At 35.6% G+C, this 25,984-nt stretch overlaps 7 protein-coding genes across 9 annotated transcripts in view; 3 read left to right on the forward strand and 4 right to left on the reverse strand.

Annotated features, from left to right (window-relative positions):
* Positions 1-716: 716 nt before the first annotated feature.
* Positions 717-6,227, reverse strand: LOC148170505 (arylsulfatase J-like). Its single transcript, XM_088043990.1, has 7 exons — positions 5,972-6,227; positions 2,383-2,542; positions 2,257-2,333; positions 2,065-2,211; positions 1,755-2,016; positions 1,028-1,708; positions 717-979 (listed from the first exon to the last, which is right to left on the reverse strand). Exons 1-7 carry the CDS (start codon positions 6,086-6,088, stop codon positions 750-752), a joined length of 1,674 nt encoding a protein of 557 aa, XP_087900116.1. The 5' UTR covers positions 6,089-6,227; the 3' UTR covers positions 717-749.
* Positions 6,228-7,221: 994 nt separating this feature from the next.
* Positions 7,222-12,628, forward strand: LOC148170506 (UDP-glucosyltransferase 2-like). The gene is made up of 6 exons (XM_088043992.1): positions 7,222-7,319; positions 7,374-7,482; positions 10,046-10,346; positions 10,394-10,767; positions 11,654-12,089; positions 12,134-12,628. The coding sequence occupies exons 1-6, from the start codon at positions 7,309-7,311 to the stop codon at positions 12,607-12,609; spliced, it is 1,707 nt and encodes a 568-aa protein (XP_087900118.1). The 5' UTR covers positions 7,222-7,308; the 3' UTR covers positions 12,610-12,628.
* Positions 12,607-14,881, reverse strand: LOC148170507 (heat shock 70 kDa protein cognate 4-like). 3 transcript variants are annotated; one of them, XM_088043988.1, is made up of 3 exons: positions 14,789-14,881; positions 14,395-14,606; positions 12,607-14,346 (listed from the first exon to the last, which is right to left on the reverse strand). In XM_088043988.1, the coding sequence occupies exons 2-3, from the start codon at positions 14,597-14,599 to the stop codon at positions 12,707-12,709; spliced, it is 1,845 nt and encodes a 614-aa protein (XP_087900114.1). In that variant the 5' UTR covers positions 14,600-14,606; positions 14,789-14,881; the 3' UTR covers positions 12,607-12,706. The 3 variants fall into 3 exon arrangements, with proteins under 3 accessions (XP_087900114.1, XP_087900113.1, XP_087900115.1); XM_088043987.1 differs by having other exon boundaries at positions 14,727-14,818; XM_088043989.1 differs by having other exon boundaries at positions 14,395-14,616; positions 14,727-14,815.
* Positions 14,882-15,057: 176 nt separating this feature from the next.
* On the reverse strand, positions 15,058-16,615 carry Pop2 (CCR4-NOT transcription complex subunit Pop2). Its single transcript, XM_088043991.1, has 4 exons — positions 16,094-16,615; positions 15,822-16,048; positions 15,499-15,775; positions 15,058-15,450 (listed from the first exon to the last, which is right to left on the reverse strand). The coding sequence occupies exons 1-4, from the start codon at positions 16,199-16,201 to the stop codon at positions 15,181-15,183; spliced, it is 882 nt and encodes a 293-aa protein (XP_087900117.1). The 5' UTR covers positions 16,202-16,615; the 3' UTR covers positions 15,058-15,180.
* A 30-nt stretch (positions 16,616-16,645) lies between these two features.
* LOC148170509 (esterase AGAP003155) lies at positions 16,646-17,744 on the reverse strand. Its single transcript, XM_088043994.1, has 5 exons — positions 17,675-17,744; positions 17,375-17,621; positions 17,129-17,326; positions 16,939-17,079; positions 16,646-16,892 (listed from the first exon to the last, which is right to left on the reverse strand). The coding sequence occupies exons 2-5, from the start codon at positions 17,613-17,615 to the stop codon at positions 16,735-16,737; spliced, it is 738 nt and encodes a 245-aa protein (XP_087900120.1). The 5' UTR covers positions 17,616-17,621; positions 17,675-17,744; the 3' UTR covers positions 16,646-16,734.
* Positions 17,745-17,798: 54 nt separating this feature from the next.
* LOC148170510 (uncharacterized) lies at positions 17,799-20,033 on the forward strand. Its single transcript, XM_088043993.1, has 2 exons — positions 17,799-17,981; positions 18,035-20,033. Exons 1-2 carry the CDS (start codon positions 17,799-17,801, stop codon positions 19,607-19,609), a joined length of 1,758 nt encoding a protein of 585 aa, XP_087900119.1. The 3' UTR covers positions 19,610-20,033.
* A 2,420-nt stretch (positions 20,034-22,453) lies between these two features.
* Positions 22,454-25,984, forward strand: part of Yip1d1 (Yip1 domain-containing 1) — a 106,666-nt gene continuing 103,135 nt past the window's right edge. The window contains exon 1 of the mRNA XM_088043344.1: positions 22,454-22,635. The gene's annotated coding sequence lies outside the window, so the exon portion shown is untranslated. The remainder of the gene's footprint in view (positions 22,636-25,984) is intronic.

Raw genomic sequence — 25,984 nt, forward strand, 5'->3', positions numbered from 1 at the left:
TTTTGCATCGAAATATGCGGTTTTCTGTAAGAATTTTGATGATTTCGTGCAGAATTCTGCTGTTTTCGTGCAATTCAGCCGTTGAATCTTGATAAAAAGTGATGATTTTGTAGACTTCGTGCTCTTCTTTGCGAATTCAACCCAGAAAACAACGAAAATCGGCGAGAAATCGTCGTTTTGCATCGAAATATGCGGTTTTCTCTAAGAATTTTGATGATTTCGTACAGAATTCTGCTGTTTTCTTGCAATTCAGCCGTTGAATCTTAATGAAAAAGTCATTTGAAGTTCGACAGTGCTACTCTGAGTGCCATAATTTGAGTACCTCTTTGCCGATAATTGTAAAATTTGGTCAATTTATTACTCTTCAACTGTTTCTTCAGGGCGCCAAGTTTTAAAATTGTAGACGAAATAACACAGATTTTACAAATTTTGAAATTTAAAAGTCGTAAAAAAAATACAGTCTCACTTTGACAACTATAATTTTAGTATTTCACAGTCGGTAACTGTAAAATTTAGTCAGCTTGTTCTTTTCCGACTGTTTCCTAAAAACACCAAATTTGGAAATAGTAAATCACTAAAAAAAAAAAATTTCGAATACTTAAAAAATATCGAAACTTTACCTCATTTTTATATTTTCAAATAAAAAAAAAACAAATGAAAAATCAGTAAAAAGGCAGGTAATTTTTTTATATTTATTCTCAGTCAAAAAAACACCATTTCATTAGTAAAAAAACTCTTTATTTATCTCCCTAACTAGTGCAACTAGAATCGGCGCAATCGCGCCAAGGATTCCAAACATACTGATAAAGCTTCGGATCAGCATTATCAATATCACTCATCGTCTCAATCTGAGGGACCAACCCCTGTCTATAATCGACCAAAGTCCGTTTAATTCTTCGTACAACGCTCGGGAAGAACTTCGCCAAGTCATTTTCCTCGCAAGGGTCGTTCGGAATGTTGTACAAGCATACAGCCCCACCTGAAAATCTCATAAGCATATTCTAAGTAACCACCGCACAATACGAACTTGCAGGATCACAAGGATTCCTCTTGGCTTTCGCGTCTAAACATTTTAAGGTGGCAACCGTGCGAAGACCCTCAAAATCGGTGTCGGTGAGAGGATTGTAGTTGATTTTTTTAGCGATGCGACCAACTGGACTGTCGTTGATTGCAGAGGTGTTGTAGGATTGGGGCTCAATGTCTTCGTTAAGAGGGGCGCCGAAGTACTCGTTGTAAGTACCGTTTTCGCTGGTACCGACTATTAACTTCCAGTAGGAGAATCTCAACGCTGCGTTTCTTGTTTTCTCGTCGATGTTGATGGGGACGTCGTTTCTTGCTGAGGGTAAGTCGTAGACCATACTAGACCATTGGTCGATTCCGTCGAGTTCGGGGTCTAAAACCCCTAAATCCCCCCCTGCGGCTGTAAAGAGAGTTGGTAACCAATCAGTTATGTGAATAAGATCAGTGGAGACACGTGATGATTGTACTAAGAGTGGACTGTAAATGCACGCCACTGTTCGAACACCTCCTTCGAATAAAGTGTCTTTTATACCACGAAGCGGGTAATTGGAGCCCCAGTTATGAGTTGGGCCAACTGTGGGGGCGCCGTTATCCGAAATGAAAACGATTACAGTGTTTTGTAGCATGTTTTTAGCGTCTAAAGCTTCAAACACGGCACCGACACTGTCGTCCAATTTGGAAACCATAGCTGGAAAATGTTAATTTAGATAAGAAGATCCCCGAATAAATCCAACCTGCATAGGTCCGTCGGTTGGGATCTCGAATATGTTTGAATTTATTTATAGTCTCTTGAGGCGCCTCTAACCATTTTCCTTCGTTGCCTCTGTGAACAGCCAAGTGGGCAATCATCATGAAAAGAGGCGTATTGACGTTGTGCTTTTGTATTGTTTCAACTGCGTGGTCCGTAAAAAGGTCAGTGGCGTACTTTCCGGCGTCGTTCCATGAAGGTAAAGTGTCGCGACGGAGGTCGAACCCACTGTACTCTTTACCATTTAACTAAAACCAGAACTGTGATCATCAGAGCGGCGAAAGATAAAAATCAACCTTCCAGTTTGTAACGTAGTCGTAGTAACTGGTGAAACCGTTGTAGAAACCTAAGAAGTGGTCAAAGCCTCGCGAGGTTGGAGTGTCGTTCCATCGAGAGTGGCCGAGATTCCATTTCCCGATGAGGTGGGTGGAATACCCCATTTCCTAACACATGCGATTGGTACGGTTTATTGCAAAAAAGTTACATACTTTGAAATACTCGGAAATGAGCTTTCCCTCGGGTAAACTCCGGGATTCCCCTGGCGTGATTGAGGGTCCTTGCATCCCTTGAAAATTTCCCGCAATTTCAAACAATTACAACTCTACAATACCAACCTAACTTCATGGGGTATTTCCCTGTTAAAAGAGCGGCTCTTGAGGGAGTCCCGAAGGACTGCGAGTAGTGACTGTTAAGAATAATGCCGTTGTAAGCAAGAGCGTCGATGTTCGGAGTGGGGATTTGATTACTGCCATGAAATCCCACGTCATTCCATCCCTAAAAAAGTCCCAATTAAAAAAGATGTTTGGAGTCTCATTAAATTCGGACTTTTGTGTACAAAAAGATAATTGGCTTAACATTGACCTCACCGACGTCAAGACTGTTAGTTGATGACAGATTTACGCTAATTCAGGTATATCTCTATTGCAAAAAACTAATTAAAACTTGAACCCGTCTCAAACGAGTTAGATTGACAAAAAAAAAGAATGTGGGTCGATGGTTATCGTCTTCAAACAGAAATTGTTCGTATTTTTCGCTTCACCGAGGACCCATAAAGCCTGTTTCATAACAGAATATAAAACCCATTTGTTACAATTCCCCCTTCAAAACAACCCTTTTCGGGAAACATCCAAATTAAAACAATTATTCCCGCATCTATATTTATGTGAAAACTTTCCTAATGATTTATCACAACCGTTGTACCAAAAAATAACGCAATGTCATCTAACTTCAACCTAATTAGAGCAAATTTCAGCTTAAACTCGTCAGGATTCTAAAGAGGTTTGATTTATGACTCGTTCCCTCCTCGCGTGAACACAATACAATGCTCAAGATTGTTTTATCTGAATTTCTTCCTTGTTCAAAACCGTAGACGAGGTTAAGGTTAAAGAATAAAGAAGTGTTTAAACGTTCAGCAGCTTGCACTTCCGTGAAGATTGCCATCACGAAAGTATTGTTTGAGGAAGGAAGATATAAAGCGCACGAAACTGTGATTTAGTGTCTATATCACTTGGGATGGCTCAAATTATTTTTATTTGTAATTATTATTATTAGCAGCTACTTCGTCATGATTGTCTCATATTTTTTCGGAGCGCTTCATTCGATGAAGTAGAGGGAAGTTCCCAGTCCGGAATATATTTCTTTCATTGTGAAACTTCATAAGTTATACTTTTCGTCTCCGATTTTAATGTCCTTGCAGACGTGCTCGAGTTTTCGGTAATGTCGGAAAGTTCTGTTTATTTTACACGGTATCGTCGCGAAAAGTTCATTTACGTTTTTTTGTAAATTTCAAATACTTAAAGTTTGAATTTAATGCTATCCTACTTGTATTAAACTACTGCGAATTTTATCTCACTTAAATAAAATTGGGTTTTTTGCTAGTTCGTTTCTTTTTATAACAGCGAACATTATGTTTAGAAATTACTATTCTGTAAGCAATCGCATTAATATTTAAATGAAATCGTCGAAAAATTATTGACATTTAAAAAAAATTTAATCTCAATCTTTGTAGTAATTAAAATTTGATACAATAATTCTTGCAATATAGCACATAAAAATCCTTAAAAACTGCGATTTTTGGGACGTGAAATCAATTTTTCAAAAATATTATGAGAACTACTGACCCTAGCGAAAATTTTAATAGGTCGCTGGAAAGCCTAATAAATTGGCTTCCAAGAGAGTCTCGAGCATTTTTAAGAAAAACTAAAGATAATAAATAAAATAAAAAAAATATGTTTCAAAAAAATCTTTGAATCAAGACCTGATAAAGCAAAATGGACTTCAGATTCGGAGTCAGGAGGTCTTTCTACTTTGTAATAACTTCCCATTTCGAAAGTATTAAAACCTTATTGACTGATGTAATGACTAATGAGTTATGGAGTTAAAGAGAAATTTAGCAATTTTGTGTTTGTGTTAAAAATTATTTTTTTTAATTTTTCTGGTTTAAAATTTGACACCAATAAAAAGCTTTTAGATGTGCAACAGTGCCGCATTAAATACCATATTTTAATAAAAGTTTTTGAAAATTTAAGTTCCGTACTAACTCATTTTACGCTGAATTTCGAGCAGAATCAAAAAGTTTCTGGTTTTCAAGAATTTTTTTAGATTTTTGAACCTAGTTATTTCCAGAACTATAACAAATATAAAGAAATTTTTCTACAAATTCATATTTTTGTTAGTTTTCAAGTTATGACAATAAAATTTTGAGATAAAACCATTACTAAAATGTCATTAACTGTGCCAAAGTACTAATATTAGAGCAAAAAATAAAAAATTTAACAAATTTTATTTAAGGACAAAACCAGAATTTAATTTTTTTTTATTAAAATTCATACCTTTGCTATTTTTTAAGCTGTGATAATGAAATTTGGAGAGGTTATTATATATAAAGTGTTCATTAGCTGTGCCAAAGTACAACATTTTAAAACAAGAAATGAAGATTTAAAAAAAATATATTTTAGGACGAACCAAGAATTTTAAACTTCTTTTTATTAAAATTCGTAACTTTGTCAGTTTCTAAGCTACGACAATGAAATTTGGCTACGTTACTATTTCTACAGTGTTCATTAGTTGTGCCAAAGTGCAAAATTTGAGAACCAAAAATAGTGATTTTAGAAAATTTTCATTTACAAAGAACCAAATATTTCCAACGATTTTATTTTATAAAAAATTGTATCTTTGTTAGTTTTTAAGATATTACAATTTTTATTTGTCAAATTTTTAATGCTTCAAATCTTCAAAACTACAACACATAAAAATTCATTGTTTCATTGTTTAAATTTCAAACTATTATAAATCACGACCTTTAAAAAATATAAATTTGTAAATTCTGTTTTTAATCAATATTGAATATTTTTAGTCAAAACCTTCTTTAAAATTTAAGCTTTTAAAAATGTCAAAGCTTAAAAAACTTCTTTTCGGATTAATAAAAGTCAGATGTGTAATTATTCATTAAAATAAATATTCTTTGAAAAGAGAATCATAATAATTATTTCAATGAATATTGATCACTTTATTTTTAACATGAATTCCAATTAATAATTTATTATTATTTCTATGAAAATTATTCCAAATTAATGTTATTGTTATTACTTTTCACGGTTGGACACTTCGTTACGTCATTAATATTTGACGTAATTAAATGCCCAATTTACACTGATTAAAATTAATTAGAAATTCAACAAGGTAAAAAACGATTTGAATTAATGCTAATAAATTTGGGATTTTTCGAACTCGGACATGAAATAATATTTTTAATGGGCAGATAAAACTACCGATGAACATTTTAGATAGCGCATCATAACACAAGTTTTCTATTTTATTAAAACAATTAACATTAACTTATTGTTTTGAAATATTCACAAGAAATTTTATAAACCACATATGAAGAAATTAATTTTATTTAATGAGTACTTGTAAGATACCTGATAGTATTGTATAAATTTTGAAACGAACAAGTCGTAAAGTTAACTTGAGTGAAAATTTCCTGGAGGTAAGAAACAACTTGCAAAGCTTACACAAAATGTCTGTTTTTAACCTTGGGCACCGAAGACTCGAAAACTTGTCATTTAATATCTCGAATACAATGTTTACAAAAAACCTGATTTCCATCATCGCAACAAAAAATCGCTTTACAATGCTACCTAGTAATTCATCTCTGTTTGCGTAGCAAATAAACAGCTTCCGGGAAAATTCGTGTTTTCTTACCAAGTCATCGGCGACAATAAACACAATATTTGGTTGTCCTGTGGCACATTGGTCCTTTTTCCAAAGATCACAAAACAAAACACAGCCGATAATAAAAAGCCACTGCGATCTCGACATTGTTTATCCTCAAGTGACCAGACCGGGACTAAGTCCACAAATAAAACTTCAGCTTAATTTATACACCTTTATCTGATGATCAATTAAAGTGAGAATCAGCCACGGTCAACTTCGTTACCATGTTCAACTGCCTATGAAGTTCGTTGATTTGCGGACATTCCATTCAAGATAAACAAGTTTTTTATTGTTTCGAAACAGCATCTAATGATTTCATCCAAATTTAAAGGTATTGTAGCCGGGTTATGATAATTTCCATGAAAGAGGAGACTGAAGAAGTCAGGAGCCATGAAACGAATGTGTTACAGTAACATGAGTAAACGGTTCAATTAGGAAATTCCTAATTATGTGAAGAAATGAAGGTTATAACTTATCCAACATGCAAACCGTTTTTATAGTGTAATTTAAGTTGATTTATTTTAAGAAGACAACAACGGAGATTAAAATCGCGCGGTACAGCTGTGGTAAAGGAGATTATTATCTAAAGATATCATTTTGTTTTATTTCGTGGGGAAATAGCCGATCAGAGCTGCATTGTTTTCCTAAATTAAAAATTACACTTCGTGGTAAAACCTTGCTGAAATTAACGTAAATTCTCATTGAATTGTTTGCTTTTAATTTACAATAATGCATAATAAATCAATCAGAGATAAGGTCAATTCGTCAGTTTTAAGAAAAACACAAAATCAAATCTGATACTTTCCACTCCCCAGCTTGCGAAAAAGCACTCTGGGCACAGTCGTGCTGAATTTATATGATGTGTTGAACCGTTTCAATGGCACAGAAGATTTTCACTGAATTTACGTGACGCGTATAAAAAAACTTGAAAACTCTCAAGTTTAATAGAAAAATAATTATAAGATTATTTTAGCGGAGACGATGCGGTACATTTTTAATTACCAGTGTAATTTAAGTTGTTTGTCTTCGGAGAAAAATATTGTAATGTATACAGCTTCAAGTTGGCTGGAAACAAGGTGGTTTCAATATCATGGACAAATAGGCTACCGGACACCAGAAAAATCGATGCACTTTATTATGCTTATGAGTTACGTATACACATGAATCAATTACCAAACAGATTTTTTGTTCTCCAAAGGTCGGAATTATTAGCTAAATATTCGTTTGAAATCCAGCTTCGCGCTGTTAGTTTAAATAAGTCTTTAGTGACTACGTCATAACTCCTTTCTATGCATATGAATTGAGAAAACGCATACGTCAACGGAATGTTGCATTGGTGAGAGTGAGATAGAGTAATCGTTATAATTCCTAACTGGTTTCCGATTTATAGCACACTTGCGTCAACCAATCAGAAGTTTTGTTTTCATAAGTCAGCTCAGGAATCATCTGCACCGAACGTCATCTGTCCATTTTCGCTTTTCGATTATTGCAGCCCTAAAGTAAGAAAGATACAAAAACTACAGCAATTCACGTTCTGCACACACATTTTATGCATTCATAACCTCAATTCAAACTCAACTTCATCGTTTTCACCAATGACCTCGGCATTACCTACACCCAATAGGCGTCGACTAAGAAGTTGTTACGTCACCAAGGCGCGTGTTTGAAACTATCTATTTTTTAAATAATTTTTTTTGGTATAAATAAAGTGCACAAAAAAAATGGACACTGATTTTTAATGTTTTCAGACTGGACAGATTTATTTTTTGAAATAAAAAAAAAACGGTCCGGTAGCCTATTACAGCTCCTATAGAAAGAAATAATTTGTTTTGCAGTAATTTCTTGCGTGACAAGCACAAAGGATGCAATATTTTTAATAAATTTACGTGGCGTAATGAAATTCAGTTCTTGCATGACTTATTTCACTTAAAGTTTATTTTCAATTAAATTTACATTGAATTTCACACTTCTTTGGCGCATTTCAAAGTTCGGAAATTTAAGGTATGCTCGTTAGTGAACAGGATTTTAGGAAAAATTGATATTCGAGTTTCGTGGTGATTCTCTCCATATTTTATAGACACATTTTGCATTTTTAAATAATTTTAAAACTATTAATTAAAGATCTCTGAATTCGATAAGAAAAAGGAATCAAAAGAATTAATTAATTCAAAATGTGGCAACGGATCCAAAATAATCAGGTTCTCACTGTTGGGAATATTTGGCTTTTTTTAGTCGAAGAACTAGAATAAGAGAAACCGAGGCTCTAATAATAAAATCATAAACATGAAAAAATTTCACTATTTTTATTACTGCGCAAAATTTGAGTCGTCAAAAACCTCCCCCAAATATTTTGTTGAAATTCTCATTTTTGCATACATTTGCAGCAAAAATACAAAAAACATAAAACCTTTTACTCGCCCAGTGCATATAAAATGAGACCCAAATAAACAAATAAAAATAAAATTTAATTGCCTAAAAAAAATAAATTTAATTATGTCCTATGTTTAGCAAAAAATTAAAAATATACAATACATTTCATTGGACCAACTTTACAACAAAAATATTTAAAAGTGCTTGACAAAAAAAAAGCTGTAAGAATTTTACAACGTGTTCTGCTGCGAGCGACAGGAGTGAACATGATGTCGCCATCATGAAACATTTCATTTTATGAGCCAAAAAAGAAAAAAAGTTCTACCCAAATGGAGATGTACATATAATAATACAATAATAGAAATATAACTCTTATGCAAAATGCACTAATAAAGTGCTTTTACTCATTCATTTGAGACAGGTAAAGTACGCTATAATTTCTCTAGAGCTATAAAGTAATGTCACATTTACATGACAACAATGCGGGCATTCTGGCATTTTAAATGCCAAAAATTGGTCACTTCTACCAGTTCGTGTAATGTTTTATCTGACGCCAACAAATTCTTTGGATAAAATCTTGTATTATACTCGCGTATAATAACATTCTGTTGACGTGTTAAGAAAAGTGGTATTTTCCTTTACGAATCATGATATTTTTAATCGAGGCGAAGCTCATTAAATAAACAATTTAGGTAAAAACGTAAACAGAGAATGTCAACTCACCAACTCGTTGCACACCGTCAAAAACAACACTAAAATTAGTGCCGTTTGGGCCACAGAAAAACTGCGATAATCCGTCACGAATATGAGACAATCATGTCCGGACGAAAGACGGCACTTAACTGAAGAATTTATTGGTAGTTAGGTAAAGAAATTCTCAAAGCAAAGGGCAAAAAAACTTTAACAATGCGGGTCTAAAATTATACAATTATACCAGTTCTTATCTTATTTTTTTTAAATTTTCGAATTCGTATTCTTATCTAAAACAGCGCGAGAAAAACGATGGTGAAAACCGCGTCTTAGTTTTGGAGTTATCGAGGTTTTTACATATATGAACTAAAAATTCACTATTCACAAATTTAAACGCTATTACTTCGGTTCTTTATTGACGTACGTGAAAATGTCGCTGAGTTTTGGATTCTGCGTGAAATGAGCACTAATAAGTAACAGATTGTGCCGTAAATAAGAAAGAAATCAACTGAATAATTAGATTTAGAAACCTGTTTAAAAATTTGTAATATTCACAGTGATGGATTAGAAACAATTTATTTTTAGGTCTCAGAAAAGAAATATTTTTAGTGCTACAGTTATGAAATTTAGGGAAGTTACTAGTTTGGAGTCGTTTATTAACTGTATCAAATTGCAAAATTGTAGACCCAAAGACCCAAATTTTTAAAATTTTCATTTTCAAAACCAAGCAAAGAATTCCCACATCCTCCACTAAAATTCGTAATTTAGTAATTTTGATGCTACAGGTATGAAATTTCGGGAAGTTATTACTTTTGAGTCGTGTATTGACTCCACTAAATTACAAAATTTTAGAACAAAAAATTTTAGATTTTTGAATTGGTAGCCTAAACTCCAAACACCCTTTAAAAAGCATCCATCAAAAAATTGAAGATTACACGAATCAGTGACGTATTTTATTAATTTATAATCTCATTTATTTATTTTATTTACTATTTCTTCCAGATTTCCCCTATCAAAAAAGATAAACATAACCAAACAACAATTGCAATTTCATTCCTGGCCATGTCCCGCAGACCACTTTTTCTTCTTTTCCTGCTATTTATAATTTCCTCAACAAACTGCGCCCACATTTTGGGAGTCTTCCCAGCTCCAGGTTACAGCCAGTTTTTTCTCGGAGAAAAACTGATGTTAGAACTCGCCAAAAGACACCACAAAGTCACCGTCATAAGTCCATACGCCCCTTCAATAAACCACAGCAATTACAAGACAATCTTCGCAAAGGGTCCTCTAAAACTTTACAAAGGTAAGCGAATGCTTTTCAGGTCATAAAACTTTATCTTTTGCTCCCAGACATTGATATGTTCAAAAGTGAGAATCTTCCTGCGACCACGACTTTGATGGGAACTCAGAAATCAGGACTGGCCATCACTGAGGAAGTCTTGAAGGAACCTAATGTGCAAAATTTGTTGCATTCTGATGCAACTTTTGACCTTGTCATCGTTGAACAGTTCTTTTGTGAGGCTTTAATGGGTTTTGCGCGACATTTTGGAGCTCCTTTGGTACTGTTTAGTTCAATAGGACCATCAGAGTGGAATAATAACTTGATGGGGAACCCAAATCTACCCTCTTATATGCCCATTACGAAACTTCCGTTTTCAACGAGCATGTCGTTGGGCGAAAGAGCGAAAAACGCGGTGGTTTACCTTTTTGATGCTCTATACAGGGTCCGGCAACACTTGTGTCCACCCCCAAAATCGTCTTTAATTTTAAAGACAAAATTTTGAAAATTTGCATACGCTCACAGTTGACGAAGCTCTAGAAGCTGACAAAAAAAATTGTTTTTTATCACGGTTTGTTTAGCGTCGCGACGCCCAAGAAGCCTAATTTTTAGCGATTTTTGAGTTTTTGCGGAAATATTCGCGAATTCAAATTTTTTTCGACATAACTGTAACAAAAATATTTGAATTTTTGTTTTAATCTAATACAAATTGTGTTTAAAATTTGCGAAAAAAACGCTGCTTTATCAAGTTAGTTTTCAAAATTATGACGGCACAGTGGCAAACTACGTTTACACCAAAATTTCACAAGTCACTTCATTCACTTTTATAAAGGCTAATTTTGATTAACACGGGCATGTTGCACTTTATGGACACCACAAATCGTTAATTAACATCGAAAAAGCGACAATTTCACCAAGTAAGACTTTTGTTACAATCTAAAGCGAGCTAAAGAATAGGTGTCATTTGTGACACAAGATGTTGACAGATGGGTGTAAACGTAGTTCCCAATTTTGACGTAATGAAATTGAAAACTAACTTGATAAAACAGCATTTTTTTCTCAAATTTTGAAGACAATTTGCATTAAATCTAATATAACAACTAAGATATTTTAAATATATTTATATTGAAAAAAAATTAAATTAGGGGTTGATATCACAAACTTTCACAATTAACTAAAAATTACATTTTCAAAGCGTCGCGACGCCAAAACTATCAGTGATAAAAAACAAATTTTGGCGTCAGCTTCTAGAGCTTTGTTAACTGTGAGCGTTTGCAAATTTTGAAAGTTTTATCTTTAAAATTAAAGATGATTTTGGGGGTGGACACAAGTGTTGCCGGACCCTGTATAAACACTACGTTACGTTTCCAAAACACGATAGACTCCTTAAGAAGTATTTTCCGAAGACTATGGACCTGGAGGATGTCATGTACAATGCTAGTTTAATGCTGCTAGGGTCACACTACAGTATTTCAGACCCTTTTCCGCTAGTCCCTGGAATGGTGGAGATAGGGGGCTTTCACATCACTACAGGGCTTTTGCCACAAAAACTACAAGACTTTTTAGACGGGGCTACTAAAGAGGTTATTTATTTCAGCATGGGAACCAACTTAAAAACTTCGAATTTAAAACGCGACGTTCTTCAAGAAATCGTTCGAGTTTTCGCGAGATTAGAACAGAGAGTAGTCTGGAAGTGTGACGCACCTTCTGCTGATTTACCCCAAAACGTAATGGCCGCCGAGTGGTTACCCCAAAACGAAATTCTCGGTAAAACATCTCAACTTCCAAATCACTTTAACGTGCAATTATAGCCCACAGAAACCTCAAGCTTTTTGTCAGTCATGGGGGTTTGCTCAGTACCACCGAAGCTGTACATTTTGCTGTTCCAATCCTCGGGATTCCCATTTTTGGTGACCAGAAGATGAACCTAGCGAAAGCAGAGCGTTTGGGGTTCGCGTTGACTCTCCCTTATTCTCAATTATCCGAAAAGAATCTTTACGGAGCGATTACTAGAATGCTGGAGGATCCAAAGTACAAAGAAACTGTGAAGATGAGGTCGGAGTTGTACCACGACCGCGTTGTAAAACCCATGGAGTTGGCGATGTATTGGATTGAACACGTGTTGAAGTACAAGACAGGACAACACTTGAGGTTTTCAGGGATGGATCTCCGATGGTACGAGCTGTATCTGCTTGATATTCTAGGTACTATTGGGGTTGTTACAACCGTTGGAGTAATATCAACGAGATGGTTGCTCCGGGGGCGCACAGAAAAACCAGAGAAGTGATAAAATATTACATAATATAATTGAGTACTTAAGAAATAATCTTATATGAACAGAATGTAAAAAATAAATGATATATTAACAGAAATTGTTTTATCTCCTAGGGCATGTCGACAAATTCGTACTTCTGTTGGACTTGTTTGCACATATCAAAGACCTCTTTTTGCAGCTTGCGCACTTCTTGCTCCTTTTCTAAGTCCATGTTCTTCAAAACCTTGGCGACAACGGCACACTTATCGTACGCCTCTTTGAACGTTATCGTAAGACCTTTCTTTTCAAAATTATACATCGCTCGGACACAGTACTTGATCAGATGTCCTTTAACATCAGCGAACCGAGAGAATCTCTCATCTTCAGTTTTGTTTTCTCTTGCGTCTACCACAACATTGGTGACTTCTGTTTCACTCCTAGTACCCCTCGTATAAGCAATCTTCAAATCCTTCGTCTTATTGCTTACCGTTTCCGTTGCACTGACTGTAAGAATCCCGTTATCGTCGATGCTCATGGTCACTGAAACCGTGCATTTTCCTGGAGGCGCCGGAGACAAATCCGTTATTTCTAAAACCCCCAAATAATGATTCTTCTTCGCATCCAAACGCTCCCCTTCGTAAACATCAAATGTCATGTTAGTCTGGTTGTTATAAACTGTGATTCTTTTCGTTGTGTTGCTAACAGGAATCGGAGTATTTCGCTGAATTAAAAACGTCATTACATCAACGAAATTACTAATCCCCAAAGATAACGCGGTGACATCTGTTACTTTCATTTTGGTGATGGCTTGTTGGGCATCTGCTGAAAGCATGGCGGCTTGAATTGCAGCACCTTCAGCCACGCATTCGTCGGGGTTCACAAATTTCGTCAGTTCTTTGCCGTTGAAGTAAGAGCTCAACAACGTCTGAACCTTTGGAATTCGTGTGGAGCCCCCAGCTAAAATGACTTCACAGATATCATCTTTCGTTAGATTAACTTTTTTCAAGCAGCGATCCACGATCTCGATGGTTTGTTGAAAGAAAGTCGTCGCCATGTCTTCGAATTTCACTCTGGTGATGGGGATTTCCACAGTATTGGGTTCCGCCAACATCGCGTTTAAAATAACGTTAGTTTCATCGACCACCGAGAGAATCTTCTTCGCTTCTTCGCATTCGTTGTTCAATCGCCTCATACTGCGCCGATCGTTCTTTGGATTGTAATTGTACTTTTCTATGAGCACCTGACAACAATACTCGACTAACTTGTTATCCAAGTCGTGTCCTCCAAGATGGGTTTCCCCGTCAACCCCCACGATATCAATATTCAACCCTCTTCGTCGTAAAATCGCCACATCAAACGTACCACCCCCTAAATCGTACACAAGAGAGTACGTTTCTTCTTCAGAAACTGGGGATTGTTCATAGTAGTAGCTTAATGCCGCCGCTGTCGGCTCGTTAAGCAACTTCAACACGCTGAAACCCGCTTGTTTGGCGGCGGCTAAAGTAGCCTCTCGTTGCGCTATAGTAAAATAAGCAGGCACAGTAATCACAGCTTTGTTCACGTTCTGCCCCAGTTTAGCCTGAACGTCCGTCTTGATTTTCTCTAAAATTAAAGCACACAAATCTTGGGGTCGTTTCTTGATTATTTGGGTCTTGGTTTGGACGACCACCAAGGGTTCGTTGTTTATATTTTTTACTTGAAAAGGAAGGTAATTGAGGTTGTTTTTCACGTAGGGGTCATCGAAGTTTCGACCGACGAGTCGCTTGATCTCTGGAAGGGAAAGATGATTATTAGGTAGTTTTTATAGAAAGGGGGTACCATAGATTCCGTACTCGGGCTTGGAGTCGGCCATGCGTTTGGCGTATTGCCCCACAATGGCGACGTTTTGGTCAGTGAAGAACACGAAAGAAGGAGTTATCCTTCCTCCTTCCTTGTTCTCCAAGATTTTTAGTTTGTTGCCCATGTGAACACAGACGCAAGAGTTCGTCGTGCCCAAGTCGATCCCGACGACGATTTCGCTCATTGTAGCTCTGGGAAAAACTAGTTTACTTAAAGGAGATGAAGCCCCCAATGAGGGGAAAATCAATTAGACAATCACACTGAGGTGGCGTTACGTAAATGACAAGCTAAATAAACCCAATTGTACTTACTAAATAGTTGAATTTATGCCGAAAAAATAACTATTTGTTTTTCCACTTGACACATTCCTAACCTCAAATTGCTGGGTTTGATGTAAGGCTGTGTTGACTCCACATGAAAGACTTAAAAAGCACAAGAAAAATATTGCGAAATGCTGTATTCTACTAGAAAACTGATAACAACACCCGTAAAAATAAGATAAAAGAAAAATACGCAGTAGTTTTTTGTTGCGCGGTTGGCAACAATTAAAGTAACTTTTTACTTTATTCGGAGAGAATTGGTGACAAATATCAAAATCCCCAAACTTGGTAATATTTACAAAACTTTGAAATAATACGCTCATTATTAAACTGTTTTTCTTACTAAATAATATCGTGGCAAATTATTATAAAACAATACAAAGAGAAGCCAGCCGATCTTATTTACATACTTCTGATCAATAAGTAAAATAAAAAAAGCAGAATTTCATGAGTTGGTATTTTCTCCATTATCTGACGCGTAATTGTTGGAAGTTCCATTAACAGCAAACGACGTGCCTAAACCGTACAAATGTCCCGAAAATTTCGTATCATCTATGGTGTCCTCAAAGAACATTTCCTTCATTTTAAAGAAAGCCATTCCTGTTAGCAAAGAATCTGAGCCTGCTTGATGCTGGGGACCTATTCTCTCCAAGTCTAGTTGCTCTGCAACTTCCTGGAGACCACCTTTCAAGTTTTTACAAGACTTCATTAGGTACTAAAAGTGAGACGTTACAACCTGTCGGTATAAACAATACAAACGTACTTTTACGTCGTAGATGGCAGGAAAATACAATCTGAGGAGCTCAAAAAACTCGTTTTCATCCTGAGGCAGGTGGTTATCCGTCAGTAATTTAATTAGATACCCAAAATCGTAGCCAGAGTGAAAAGACAACCATTTTATGTTGTCCATGAGGACAATTCCTGATGTCATTAGCAGCTCAGCGAAGTCTAAAGGCTCTATGCCTTCATCTTCGTGTTTCTTGAACTGGATTCCTGAATTTGTGAGCAGATCTATACTGTCTTGGGCGTACATGTCCTCTCTAAAACACAGAGTGATTCCAATTCCCTCATTTTGGTAAGACTTACTGTAAATTAAACTTGAAATTAAACTGCCATGTTGTGTAAGAACCTCCAGGCGTCTTTCCATTATCATCCAGAAATGTGAGCCCCAATTGAATAATTCTTAGTAAATCTACGTTACATCTTAACATCTGATACTGGTAGTCCGCTGAACTTTTAAATTCCCCAATGGGGCGCGCTACGACCCCCGGGAACTCAGTATCCATAGCCACATAATGGTATTTCTGGACAATCTATAACAACAGAATTAAACCAACAAAACTACAAGTATCACGCACCTGTCTGATCGTTCTGAATTCCTCTTCCAAATTGTGTGCCCAGACATCCCGAATTCCGCATTCTTCGTTCGCTGTTGAATGATTAATGCCACCTACAGCAGCTGGCATCTCACTTCTTCCTTCCGTGTTTGCCTATTACTAGATTGAAGTTTACTGGCGATGGTGACGATCATGGGGGCCAACACCCCTCGGAATCTCTTCAAGTATCGTCTGGGGAGTTGTAGGGGAGTAACAACCAACAATTTTTTAAAAAACTGGGAATATAACCTAACAAACTTGGCGTTTTGTGGCAGACTCCACCGGTAAAGCCAGACTACTAGTGTTACCTGTAAACTTAATTAAAAACGTGTCTTTTTAATTAGTTTAATTGTGGAATTATGCGAGTTTTGTACAAAGAGACGTATAGAACTTCATTTTTTGCTACATGTGTCAAACCGCGTAACAAAACAATCGATGACGTTGTCGCTACGCGGGAGAACTGTTTTACCGACGGGAATCTACGGGCGAAAATCCCTAGAAAACCAGTGTGAAGTGCGCCAGTTTGAAACCAAGTTATTAAAAACGAGCTGTTTTTATTATCACAAATTAGGTAATAATAACGTTATTATAACAATTGTATTAACTTCATAACGGTCTAGTTTTTATTCGTCTTGTATATTATTGATTTTGTTCTGATATCTCGCTTTCAGAAAACTCTGGTATGGATGCTTCTGTGGAGCTGACGCGGGGACGTAATGTCCCCCTTGGTGCTTCACCACTTCAGGCTCGACAAAACCTTCAGATAGTGCTTCACTCATTTCTGCAACACTAACTTCACAAACAACTCAAGAAAGTTTTGAGTTTACCAGTTGGAATGATCTTGTCTGTCTCCCCAAAGACATGGAGGGATGGTAAGTTTACTGGCTCCCCAAAGTACTTCATGTGGGGTAAACTCCCTGATTTAAATCCCGCCACCATTATGGCAAAATCAAATTTAGCCTTCAACACTGCAATAAAAAATTGTAACAACGTTTTAAGACGAATTTTCTAACCAACATCCCCTTTGTTGTAAATCGCACAACAGTCCCACAAAGCACGCCCCTTGTGAGAACCCGAAAACTCCATCAAAAGGCCCCTCTTTCTCAAAAACGTCCTCAATTAATTTTACACTGTCCTCAAAACCAATAGCAGGGCCCCCTTTCCGTATGCCACGAAACGTGTGGTCGTCGCGGTTGAAAAACCAACCATACTGTTCTAAAAACTCTGTTATAGTTCTTGTTACACAAAGAAACATTACCTAACCATCATCTTTGCTTTGACCAATATCAATGTCATCAATTTGGTTAATGTCGTCTATTAAAATGACTTTATGGGGGGCTGTTATGTAGGTAAATTGCGCCCACTTGTGTAACATTTTCCGAAAAGAGCCAGTTTTTTGGCGGAAAGTTTCGGCGTTTTGTCTGTAGCCATGTATAGCGAGAATCTTCAGTTTTTCACTTGGCATGGTCTGGGTGCATGTGCAAGACTTGTCTGGGTCGGTCATTTCGCCCTAAAATTATATTATTACAAAAATTAGCGGATCTAACCTCTTTTGAGAATAACCAGATTTGGATTGGTACCCCTTACTGTTTCCCCTAGGATTTCTAGGTTGGCATTGCGATTGTTACCAAACAAGTTTTGACATTTGTAATCCGCAAGTGTTAAGGTTATAAATTATTTTGATTCCATGTCAGACCAAATCACTTTCCAAGACAGAAATTCCGATGGAATCACAATGGAAAACATAATAAATGTCGCGGACTGCTGTAGAGCATGTCTTCGCATTGATTGTTCATTAACACCCACAAGTGCCCAAGATAATGATTCTATAAAATTTTGCGACAAATTGTTGTCGTGCGTTTCGGAAGTTGTAAGTTCGTCTTTTACACCTTTTCTGTGGTTATTTTGCATGTTCTTTCATAGATGTGGCAGAAAGAAGGTCTTCCTTCGTTGATATGCGCGACTTGCATAGACCGCCTCCGTGTGGCGTACGATTTTCGGAACATTTGTCTTCAATCAGACCACACGCTCCATCGGTACATAACTCATCTTCAAGACGATAAAACGTTAGGAACTAGGCAACTTACAACACCGACGAAATTCGATTTTACCATCACCACAACAAACCATGATGAGATTCCTATCAGTGTGGAAGAGCCCCAAAACGCGGAGTATCTCCACTTGAAACACTTCCTTGATAACGACGAAGATTTGGCGAAAAACGACACTCTGGTTGAGGTGGCGAGGTCGAATACCGCTAGCCCAGACTCAGCTTCCCCAGGGATAGTTATAATAAATCAGGAAGTCCACGAGGCTCCGACTCAGCCCCAACTAGCACCAATAAATCAAATTCAAATCCAAACGGTTCAGCTTTCGCAAATCCAACAGATTCAGATTCAACCGCGTCAGGTTATCAAGCGTACGACGGGGGTGCAAGTGCGCCCCCCAACTCCCACGTCCACAGACCAAGAAGGGGTTGATATCAAACCGTTTACTTGTACTGTCTGCGGTAAAAACTACCGGAAAAACGCGAATTTGCGGATACATATGCGGACCCACACCGGGGAAAAACCCTTTGAGTGTAAATACTGCGAAAAGCGCTTTTACCATTCATCCCATTTGCGGGAACACATCCGGAGACATACCGGGGAAAAACCATTTCAATGCGCCGTTTGTAGCAAGAGGTTCACTATTAAAGGCGAGCTCACAATGCATATGAAGTCGCACACGGGGGAAAAACCGTACGCTTGCACTTGCTGCGATCGGAGATGCTTGACCGCGGCAGATTTAAAAGTCCACATGCGGACCCACACCGGGGAAAAACCCTTCAATTGTGTAACTTGCGGGAAAAAATTCGCGAGTACTTATATCCTCAATTCGCATATTAAGACACACACGGGGGAAAGACCCTACACTTGTAACATTTGCTCCAAGTCTTTCACGCAGTCGTCTCATCTAAACGTCCACATGCGTAAACACACTGGGGAAAAAGTGGGCTGTAAAGTTTGCGACGCGAAATTTACGCATTCGTCCCAATTAACAGTCCACATGAGGGAGCACACCGGAAAGCAGCCGTACAAGTGTGCGATATGCGACAAAATTTGTAATTATGCTTCCGAGTTGCAAACGCATATGATGAAACACACTGGGGAGAAGTTCACGTGTGTCACGTGCGACAAGAAATTCACCACAGCTGCATATTTGCAAGAGCACACGAGGACTCACACTGGGGAAAATCTGTCGACTTGCCCCGTTTGCGATAGACAATTCACAAGACATCAATATTTACAAAAACACATGCGGACACATACTGGGGAGAAACCGTACACTTGCTTCACGTGTGGAAAACGGTTCACGCAGTCTTCGTCGCTTAAAGTCCATATAAGGATACACACAGGGGAGAAGCCGTACTCTTGTACTATTTGTGATAGGAGGTTTACTACATCTTCGGATCTTTCAGCTCACAATAAGAAACACAAAAAGTATATAAATTTGTAATGTAGGTAGCTGAATTGTAACTGAGTGTCTGAAATTGGAGATCGTTTTCGTGATAGCTGCGTTTTTAACAGCTTGCGGAGTAGCAGAACTGTGATAAAAATCGTTTGACAAAAAACACTCATTGTAACCTTAGAATCATAATGAAATATCAAAATGCAATCATGTAAGAAAGCTTAGTAGATCGCTCCGTTTAGCAATACAGTGTTCGCTTTTTTGTCTTCGTGCTTCGCTCTTTTGTACATTTTTTATTTTTATATTTAGTGTCGCATGTACTTCAGTATTAATCTGCTTCAATACTGTATTCCGTTCACATCGACACTCGTCTTTAGTTAAATGAAAGATCTGAACAGTCTGAATTTGTCGTACTATTTTATGTCAAAACTTTAATTTGTCAGTATTTTTTAAAAATAAACTGTTAGGAACACTCCCTTTCACTGCTTCCACATTTTATTTCAGATTGCTCCCTGGGGTCATAGTCGCTATGTAAGGACGTTCCGATGACTTGCATATGTGAAAACAACCATTTAATATAATGGAACGGTGCTATCATTGCTAATGATCAGCGTTAAACGTACTATCCATATAAAACGCGACGGAATGGTGGTAAAATTCCCACTAAGGGAGAGTTTTTATCTAGCACTGCGTCAACAATGAGGCGGAATTTACTGCGTTTTTAATGGACAAAGTCGTTGTTTTTAACGTTTGAATAAAAAGAAGGAAATTTTACACAAAAAAGATGCGAGAATTCTTTCGATTTTCTTTGCTCTCTTTTTTTTTAAATTCACAAAATTTTCTACTTTAGTTAGGTAAATATCACAAAAATACATTCATGGGTAGATACTTAATTAGAAACGAATAGCTATTTTCTCTGTTATTGTTGGATGTAGCTAACAGATATTTGTACAAGCGAATTATACATATACCTACCTAAATGTTTATTCGTGAGAAGAAAAGTTTAGCCCTTGAGCTCACAGGGCGCATGGGCTAATTTCTTCCTGTGAATAAACATTTACAATTCGCATTTGATATGCAATATTTTATTTAAACCCTTAAATGATTTTTTCTGATTTAATCCCAATAACGTTTTTATTATTTTTTTTTAAATTCCGTAGATTCTACAATAACTAATTAGAAATTTGCAAAAATGCGCGTATTTATAGTAGAACGCTTTTACCATGGCGTACCTGACTTTTAGAGTCGAATATTATCTTATTGCACTCATAATGTGAAGGGTGTAAACAGGCTATTGTGTCCGAAAATTAAAATTTACGACATCTTCAAGTAGGTAGAAAAAGGTTTACCCGTGCCTCTTCCAGGTATTAAGATGATTATTATTGATCCCTTCAATATTTTCTTTTAAAAACGTTATTAAATTTTTAATTTTTGTTTATTAATTTGAAAAAACCGAGAGACATCAATTTTTTAAACTTCTTCATTAGATTGATCTAACCAAGGTTGCCACATCATGAAATAGGTTGTAAAGAAAACAAAGTGAACAAAATTCGTCAAACAGTTAACATCAAAATGATTTTTCATACTTACCGGTCGTCTTTATACATATTACCACTTCAAATAGATTGTTTAAAAAAACCTTTTAGTTTAACGACATTTTAATGTTCGACTTAAAGTCCCCAGTTTTTCTAAAAATTAAAGAATTAAGAACAAATAGTTTAACAGACTTCTTACAAAAGATTCTGGAAAGTACCTATTTGTGGATTAATTAAACAGCAAAATTGGATTGCGATAGAAATCTAATTTTGCGTATGTCAAATACGGGTGCAAATGGTACCGTTCTGGGAAAAAACAATGAGAAGGAAACGAATGTTTATAATTTATTTTGCAAATTCAGAAACATATTGTTGATATTAAATTTTGAATTACTATCGCGAAATTAAAATTTCGCACATCAAATTGATTGATGTTTAAAAATTGTAAACTATCCTTTGTCTTTATAACCTTAAAATTTATAAACGGCACAGCAAGGGTCAGACATTTACTTTTTGTATGTCAGTCACAATGACAATAAAGGTTGCTTTACATTGCCATGTCAAAAAGTGATTCAAAAATTCTTTATAATTATGTAAAATACACGTTCCAACATTAAAATGATGCTAATTTTTTCGTTCTCATTGTAATATTTTGAAAACTTGATAGACCTCGATTTTTTTAACTTATTTAAAATTTAAATTAATAAACAAAAATTAAAAGCTTATCAACGTAATTAAAAAAAAACACGCTGAAGGGATCAACAATCATCTTGAGCCCCCGCGCTAATACCTAGAAGAGGCACGGGTCCACATTTTTCTACCTAGTTGAAGATGTCGTAAATTTGAATTTTCGGACACAATAGCCTGTTTACACCCTCCACATTATGAGTGCAATAAGATAATATTCGACTCTAAAAGTCAGGTACGCCATGGTAAAAGCTGCCTACTATACTTTGAACCGCTATCAATGGTCGTATTGACTGTAATAATTAACTCGAACCACACTAATTCGGTGTAAAAATCAGAGGAACTTTGAATTTTTCATCATGAAAATCCGCCTCGTGCTCTGATATTAAAATCAACTGCTTTAAATTGTGTAATTGAGTTTATAACGAGCTGAAAATGAATTGACTGTAAACACGACAGCAATGCAAAATAAAAATCCACTTCATTGCGGCAATTATCGAGCCACAGCTATTACATTTCTGAAATTGTAACATTGTAACGTTTCCGAAATAAAAAGTGCAAGAAAAACAGGTTTGTTTTGTACAATGACTGGTTGATTCCTGTGACAATTTAATTAGATAGTCGGCATCTTTGGAATAATTTAAGAGCTTGTTTTATTTCTATCCCATCACTTTCCTGCAGTAATGAATACTTTAAAATAACAATCCATTCTTGACATTATCTAGTGACGTCGACCTCGTTAAGTTCCTCCAACGTGGAAGTACATAAACAACAAATTGTGTCAGTGATTCCACAGTTATTTAAAACGAAGCGCCCCACATAATTTCCCTTCACCCTTACTCTAGTAAACAGGTCTGTACTTTCAATTTTCACATTCCTGCTGTCATTTTACCTGCTGCAACTTTTGTTAGGTTACTTTGGTTATTAAGCGCTACATTCCTGCTCTCGCGTTTGCGTAGTACAATTCCTGCTGCCTGTGGATATTTATATGGCAGCGTGCAGGATACCATGCGTGTTACAGAATACGAAATTGCGGGCAAACGGGCAGTTTTTGATTTGTACGAAAGATAAGTCAAACAAGATTTATTCGATAACTTATCTTCGTGTAATTTTTACCCCGAATTCTTGTAGTATTTGCGAGAGGTTATTTTTATTCGACGGCGAGCCACGTTCACAAATATTGTCTGCCGGCAGGTAAATAACGAAAGGTCGATGAGTGCATAATTTGGGTAGGGGAGATGCGCCTAAATTGGACAGCTCGCCGGTTCCGGTCTCTGCCTGGAGATGTCGGCACGCGCTTTAAACTTTTCTGATTTTGCAGTATTATACGTCAATTAATTTATTATATATGTTTTTATCTAAATTTCAGTTTTTCAGATTCATACGCTGTAAAAAGGTTCCATTTAGAGGATTAAGACTTGTTTAGTTAAAATTCGTATCTTTGTTAGTTTTTTAGCTAGAACAATAAAATTTGGGAAGTTACTATTTCTAAAGTGTTCATTACGTTTGCCAAAGTGCAAAAGTTTAGAATAAAAAATTTTAGAACATTTTATTTTATGAGGGACCAAATATTTTCAATGTTTTTTTTATTAAAATTTGTATCTTTGTTAGTTTTTAAACTATGGCAATGAAATTTGGGGAAGTTACTATCTATAAAGTGTTTATTATCTGTGCCAAAGTGTCAAATTTTAGAATAAAAAAGAGAGATTTTAGAAAATTTTATTTTAGAACGAACGAAGAATTTAATTTTTTTTTATTAAAATTTGTATCTTTGTTAGTTTTTAAGATATTACAATGACATTTGGGGAGATTAATACCTCTAAAGTGTTTATTAACTGGGCTAAAGTGCAAAATTTTAGAACAAGCAATAGAAAATTTTCGAAAAATTTTTCGAAACTTTTATTCTGTTGAAGTATACAGCAATTCCATATGTCACGGGTGTGACAAAATGACAACAGTTTTTTAATTTATTTACGACTAAGAGCTTTTTCAAGCAGAAGTACATTGTTATCAGGTAGGTTAAAGTGCTGCAAATTATCCAAATAAAATTTGTTAAGTTACGATTGCAGATAATAGAGCAGCAAATTAATTTGTGGTGTCACGGGTGTGACGCGTACAAAGTAAATTTATTGTTTTTAATAACATTTTTCTATATTTCTGCGAATCACAAAAGTCAGATTCCTTCTCTTTTAGTACACAAATATATGAACTATAGGCACACATTTTATAGCCTCTTTGCAATTAGAATAACCAATTCAATTGTGGACTGTATTTTTTAGAAAACTGTAACGGGTGTGACATACATTTGTAACGGGCGTGACAAAGCAAAACTTGTTAAATAAACGTTGCTAAAAAATGAAAATAATGTAGCAGAAAGACTAATTTTATTAATGCTTGTAACATTTTGAACAAAGTAAGTTATATTTTACACAGGGGAAGCGCCCACAGCCCCCAGTTTCGGTTTCACAAATTCGTCGAGTGTACTTATATCCGCTAGACATACCTACATCCACCCTAAACTAACTTCTTTATTTGGACAAAATATGAGATTTTGTTGGATATTTGTTATTGATTGCTTCAATATTTTTACTTAGTTGATTCAGATATTTTGACTTTGAATTCACCAGTATACAAAATATTTATATTATTAATTGATTTTTTGCTTTCAAGAAGAAATCCTTAGCAGAATTGTTGATTACCTTTCTGTGAACGATACGTTTATTTGTGCCTCCCATACTATCCAGAGTTTCTTTAACATGTGAGCATTATAATAGGAGTTGTTAAAACCAACTGTGTGTACATGTTTAAGCCTTAAATCATCAAATTTGGAAAGTCCGATCTAACAATTGTCACACCCGTGACATTTATTTTCATTTTAACTTTAATTAGTGTAAAAACTGCGTTATCAATTTGTTACTTTGTATACAAATTATCAATTTTTAACTCCACAAATTTCAACCAGTTTTGCCAACTTTTGTTAAAATATTGTCACGGGTGTGACAAATTTTCTTAAAAAAGTTTTGATTCAAAAACAAATTATGAAATTACTTTTTTATGTATTCAGTATCTGATGTGTTAAGTAAATAGTTCAAATTGATTTGTCCACTAATTTTAAATTCTTGGAATTTATATTTTGAGTGAAAAAAATAAGTGAAGCGAAAAATTTAATTGAAATAGATGAACGAAAGTGTAGTTAAAAGAAGGTGGTTATTTAAAGTATGAAGAACCAAACAATTCAACCATTCATGATTTTGGTTAATTTAAGATTTATATATTCGATTTTTAACAAAATTATGTTTCTGCAAGGTGTTTTATTTTTTAATGTGTCAGGTTCAGTTCGTGTGGAACTGCTGTATAATAACCACATTTACCATAGTTTCATTAGTTAGATTTTTTAACGTGCGTCTATTTTTTTTCCTGTGAAAATTCCTTGACATTTAGTAAGATTTTCTGAGATTCTCTTCTATTCTTTTCAGTTTGTTTGGATTTCGTAGAATTTTCTGGAGTTTCGATTGATGTTCACGAAGTTTTCAGTAAGTCTCGAGAATTCTGCCGATTTTTGTCTATAGAATGGTATTTTCACTGGGATTCTAGGATATCCAGGATCCGCAGATTCTTCTGAAAAAGTTTGTTATTACTAATCCAAAAAAAAATTATTGACGTATTTTTTGGGTTTATTTCTTTACAACTTTCGTGTGCGATTTTAGCAACATTTCCCATAAGTTGTCCAATTTATCCTAAGTCGACTGATCCGGGCAAAATGAAAAACCGGAATAAAAGAATGAACGACCTGAAGAAATTATTTAATCTTATCTAATATGCACAAACTTTAGGAATTTGAGTACAATAGGGCATTGTATAGATTTTCTAATACGGACCTTTTCCTCTAATTAAAATACAGGAGCGGAACGGCCCTAATTTCATAAAACGTCCAACGTTTTTAATTAGGGCAAAAAATCCAACACAGATCAGCGTTCTCGATACAAAATTCATGTTGTTTGAATTAATAACTAAATCAATTTTTAATTGAAGTAAATATTTGTTGATCTTTCCTTTAAACGTCACGCATTGATTTAATGAGATATTGATCGAATTAGCGTCGGTAAAAAGAAATAAACCTCAAGATCAATACGAAGTGCTTAATACTGTATTCATGTTCTGCCACGAGCAATACGCGTTTGTTCTAATTACTGATAATTGT

The sequence above is a fragment of the Gnatocerus cornutus genome, chromosome 8 (assembly GCF_029298725.1).
Source record: "Gnatocerus cornutus isolate USDA-ARS CGAHR chromosome 8, icGnaCorn1.1, whole genome shotgun sequence".
Lineage (NCBI taxonomy): Eukaryota > Metazoa > Arthropoda > Insecta > Coleoptera > Tenebrionidae > Gnatocerus > Gnatocerus cornutus.

Bases quoted from the DNA above. Each gene is read 5' to 3' on its own strand.
- LOC148170505 (XM_088043990.1), bottom strand. From the start codon at position 6,088: ATGTCGAGATCGCAGTGGCTTTTTATTATCGGCTGTGTTTTGTTTTGT. The intron at 2,543-5,971 runs GTAAGAAAACAC...GGACTTTTTTAG, and splicing joins TTATTGTCGCCGATGACTTG to GGATGGAATGACGTGGGATT. The intron at 2,017-2,064 runs GTTGATTTTTAT...TTCTGGTTTTAG, and splicing joins ACTACGTTACAAACTGGAAG to TTAAATGGTAAAGAGTACAG.
- LOC148170506 (XM_088043992.1), top strand. The intron at 7,483-10,045 runs GTAAGAAAGATA...TATTTCTTCCAG, and splicing joins TCGATTATTGCAGCCCTAAA to ATTTCCCCTATCAAAAAAGA. The intron at 12,090-12,133 runs GTAAAACATCTC...GTGCAATTATAG, and splicing joins ACCCCAAAACGAAATTCTCG to CCCACAGAAACCTCAAGCTT.
- LOC148170507 (XM_088043988.1), bottom strand. From the start codon at position 14,599: ATGAGCGAAATCGTCGTCGGGATCGACTTGGGCACGACGAACTCTTGC. The intron at 14,347-14,394 runs GTACCCCCTTTC...TTTCCCTTCCAG, and splicing joins GCCCGAGTACGGAATCTATG to AGATCAAGCGACTCGTCGGT.
- Pop2 (XM_088043991.1), bottom strand. From the start codon at position 16,201: ATGCCAGCTGCTGTAGGTGGCATTAATCATTCAACAGCGAACGAAGAA. The intron at 15,776-15,821 runs GTAAGTCTTACC...TCTGTGTTTTAG, and splicing joins AATTTCAAGTTTAATTTACA to AGAGGACATGTACGCCCAAG. The intron at 15,451-15,498 runs GTACGTTTGTAT...TCTCACTTTTAG, and splicing joins CTGCCATCTACGACGTAAAA to TACCTAATGAAGTCTTGTAA.
- LOC148170509 (XM_088043994.1), bottom strand. From the start codon at position 17,615: ATGACCGACCCAGACAAGTCTTGCACATGCACCCAGACCATGCCAAGT. The intron at 17,080-17,128 runs GTTGGTTAGAAA...TTTTTATTGCAG, and splicing joins CGATTTACAACAAAGGGGAT to TGTTGAAGGCTAAATTTGAT. The intron at 16,893-16,938 runs GTAAACTCAAAA...TTAGTGTTGCAG, and splicing joins AGACAAGATCATTCCAACTG to AAATGAGTGAAGCACTATCT.
- LOC148170510 (XM_088043993.1), top strand. From the start codon at position 17,799: ATGTCAGACCAAATCACTTTCCAAGACAGAAATTCCGATGGAATCACA. The intron at 17,982-18,034 runs GTAAGTTCGTCT...GTTCTTTCATAG, and splicing joins TGTCGTGCGTTTCGGAAGTT to ATGTGGCAGAAAGAAGGTCT.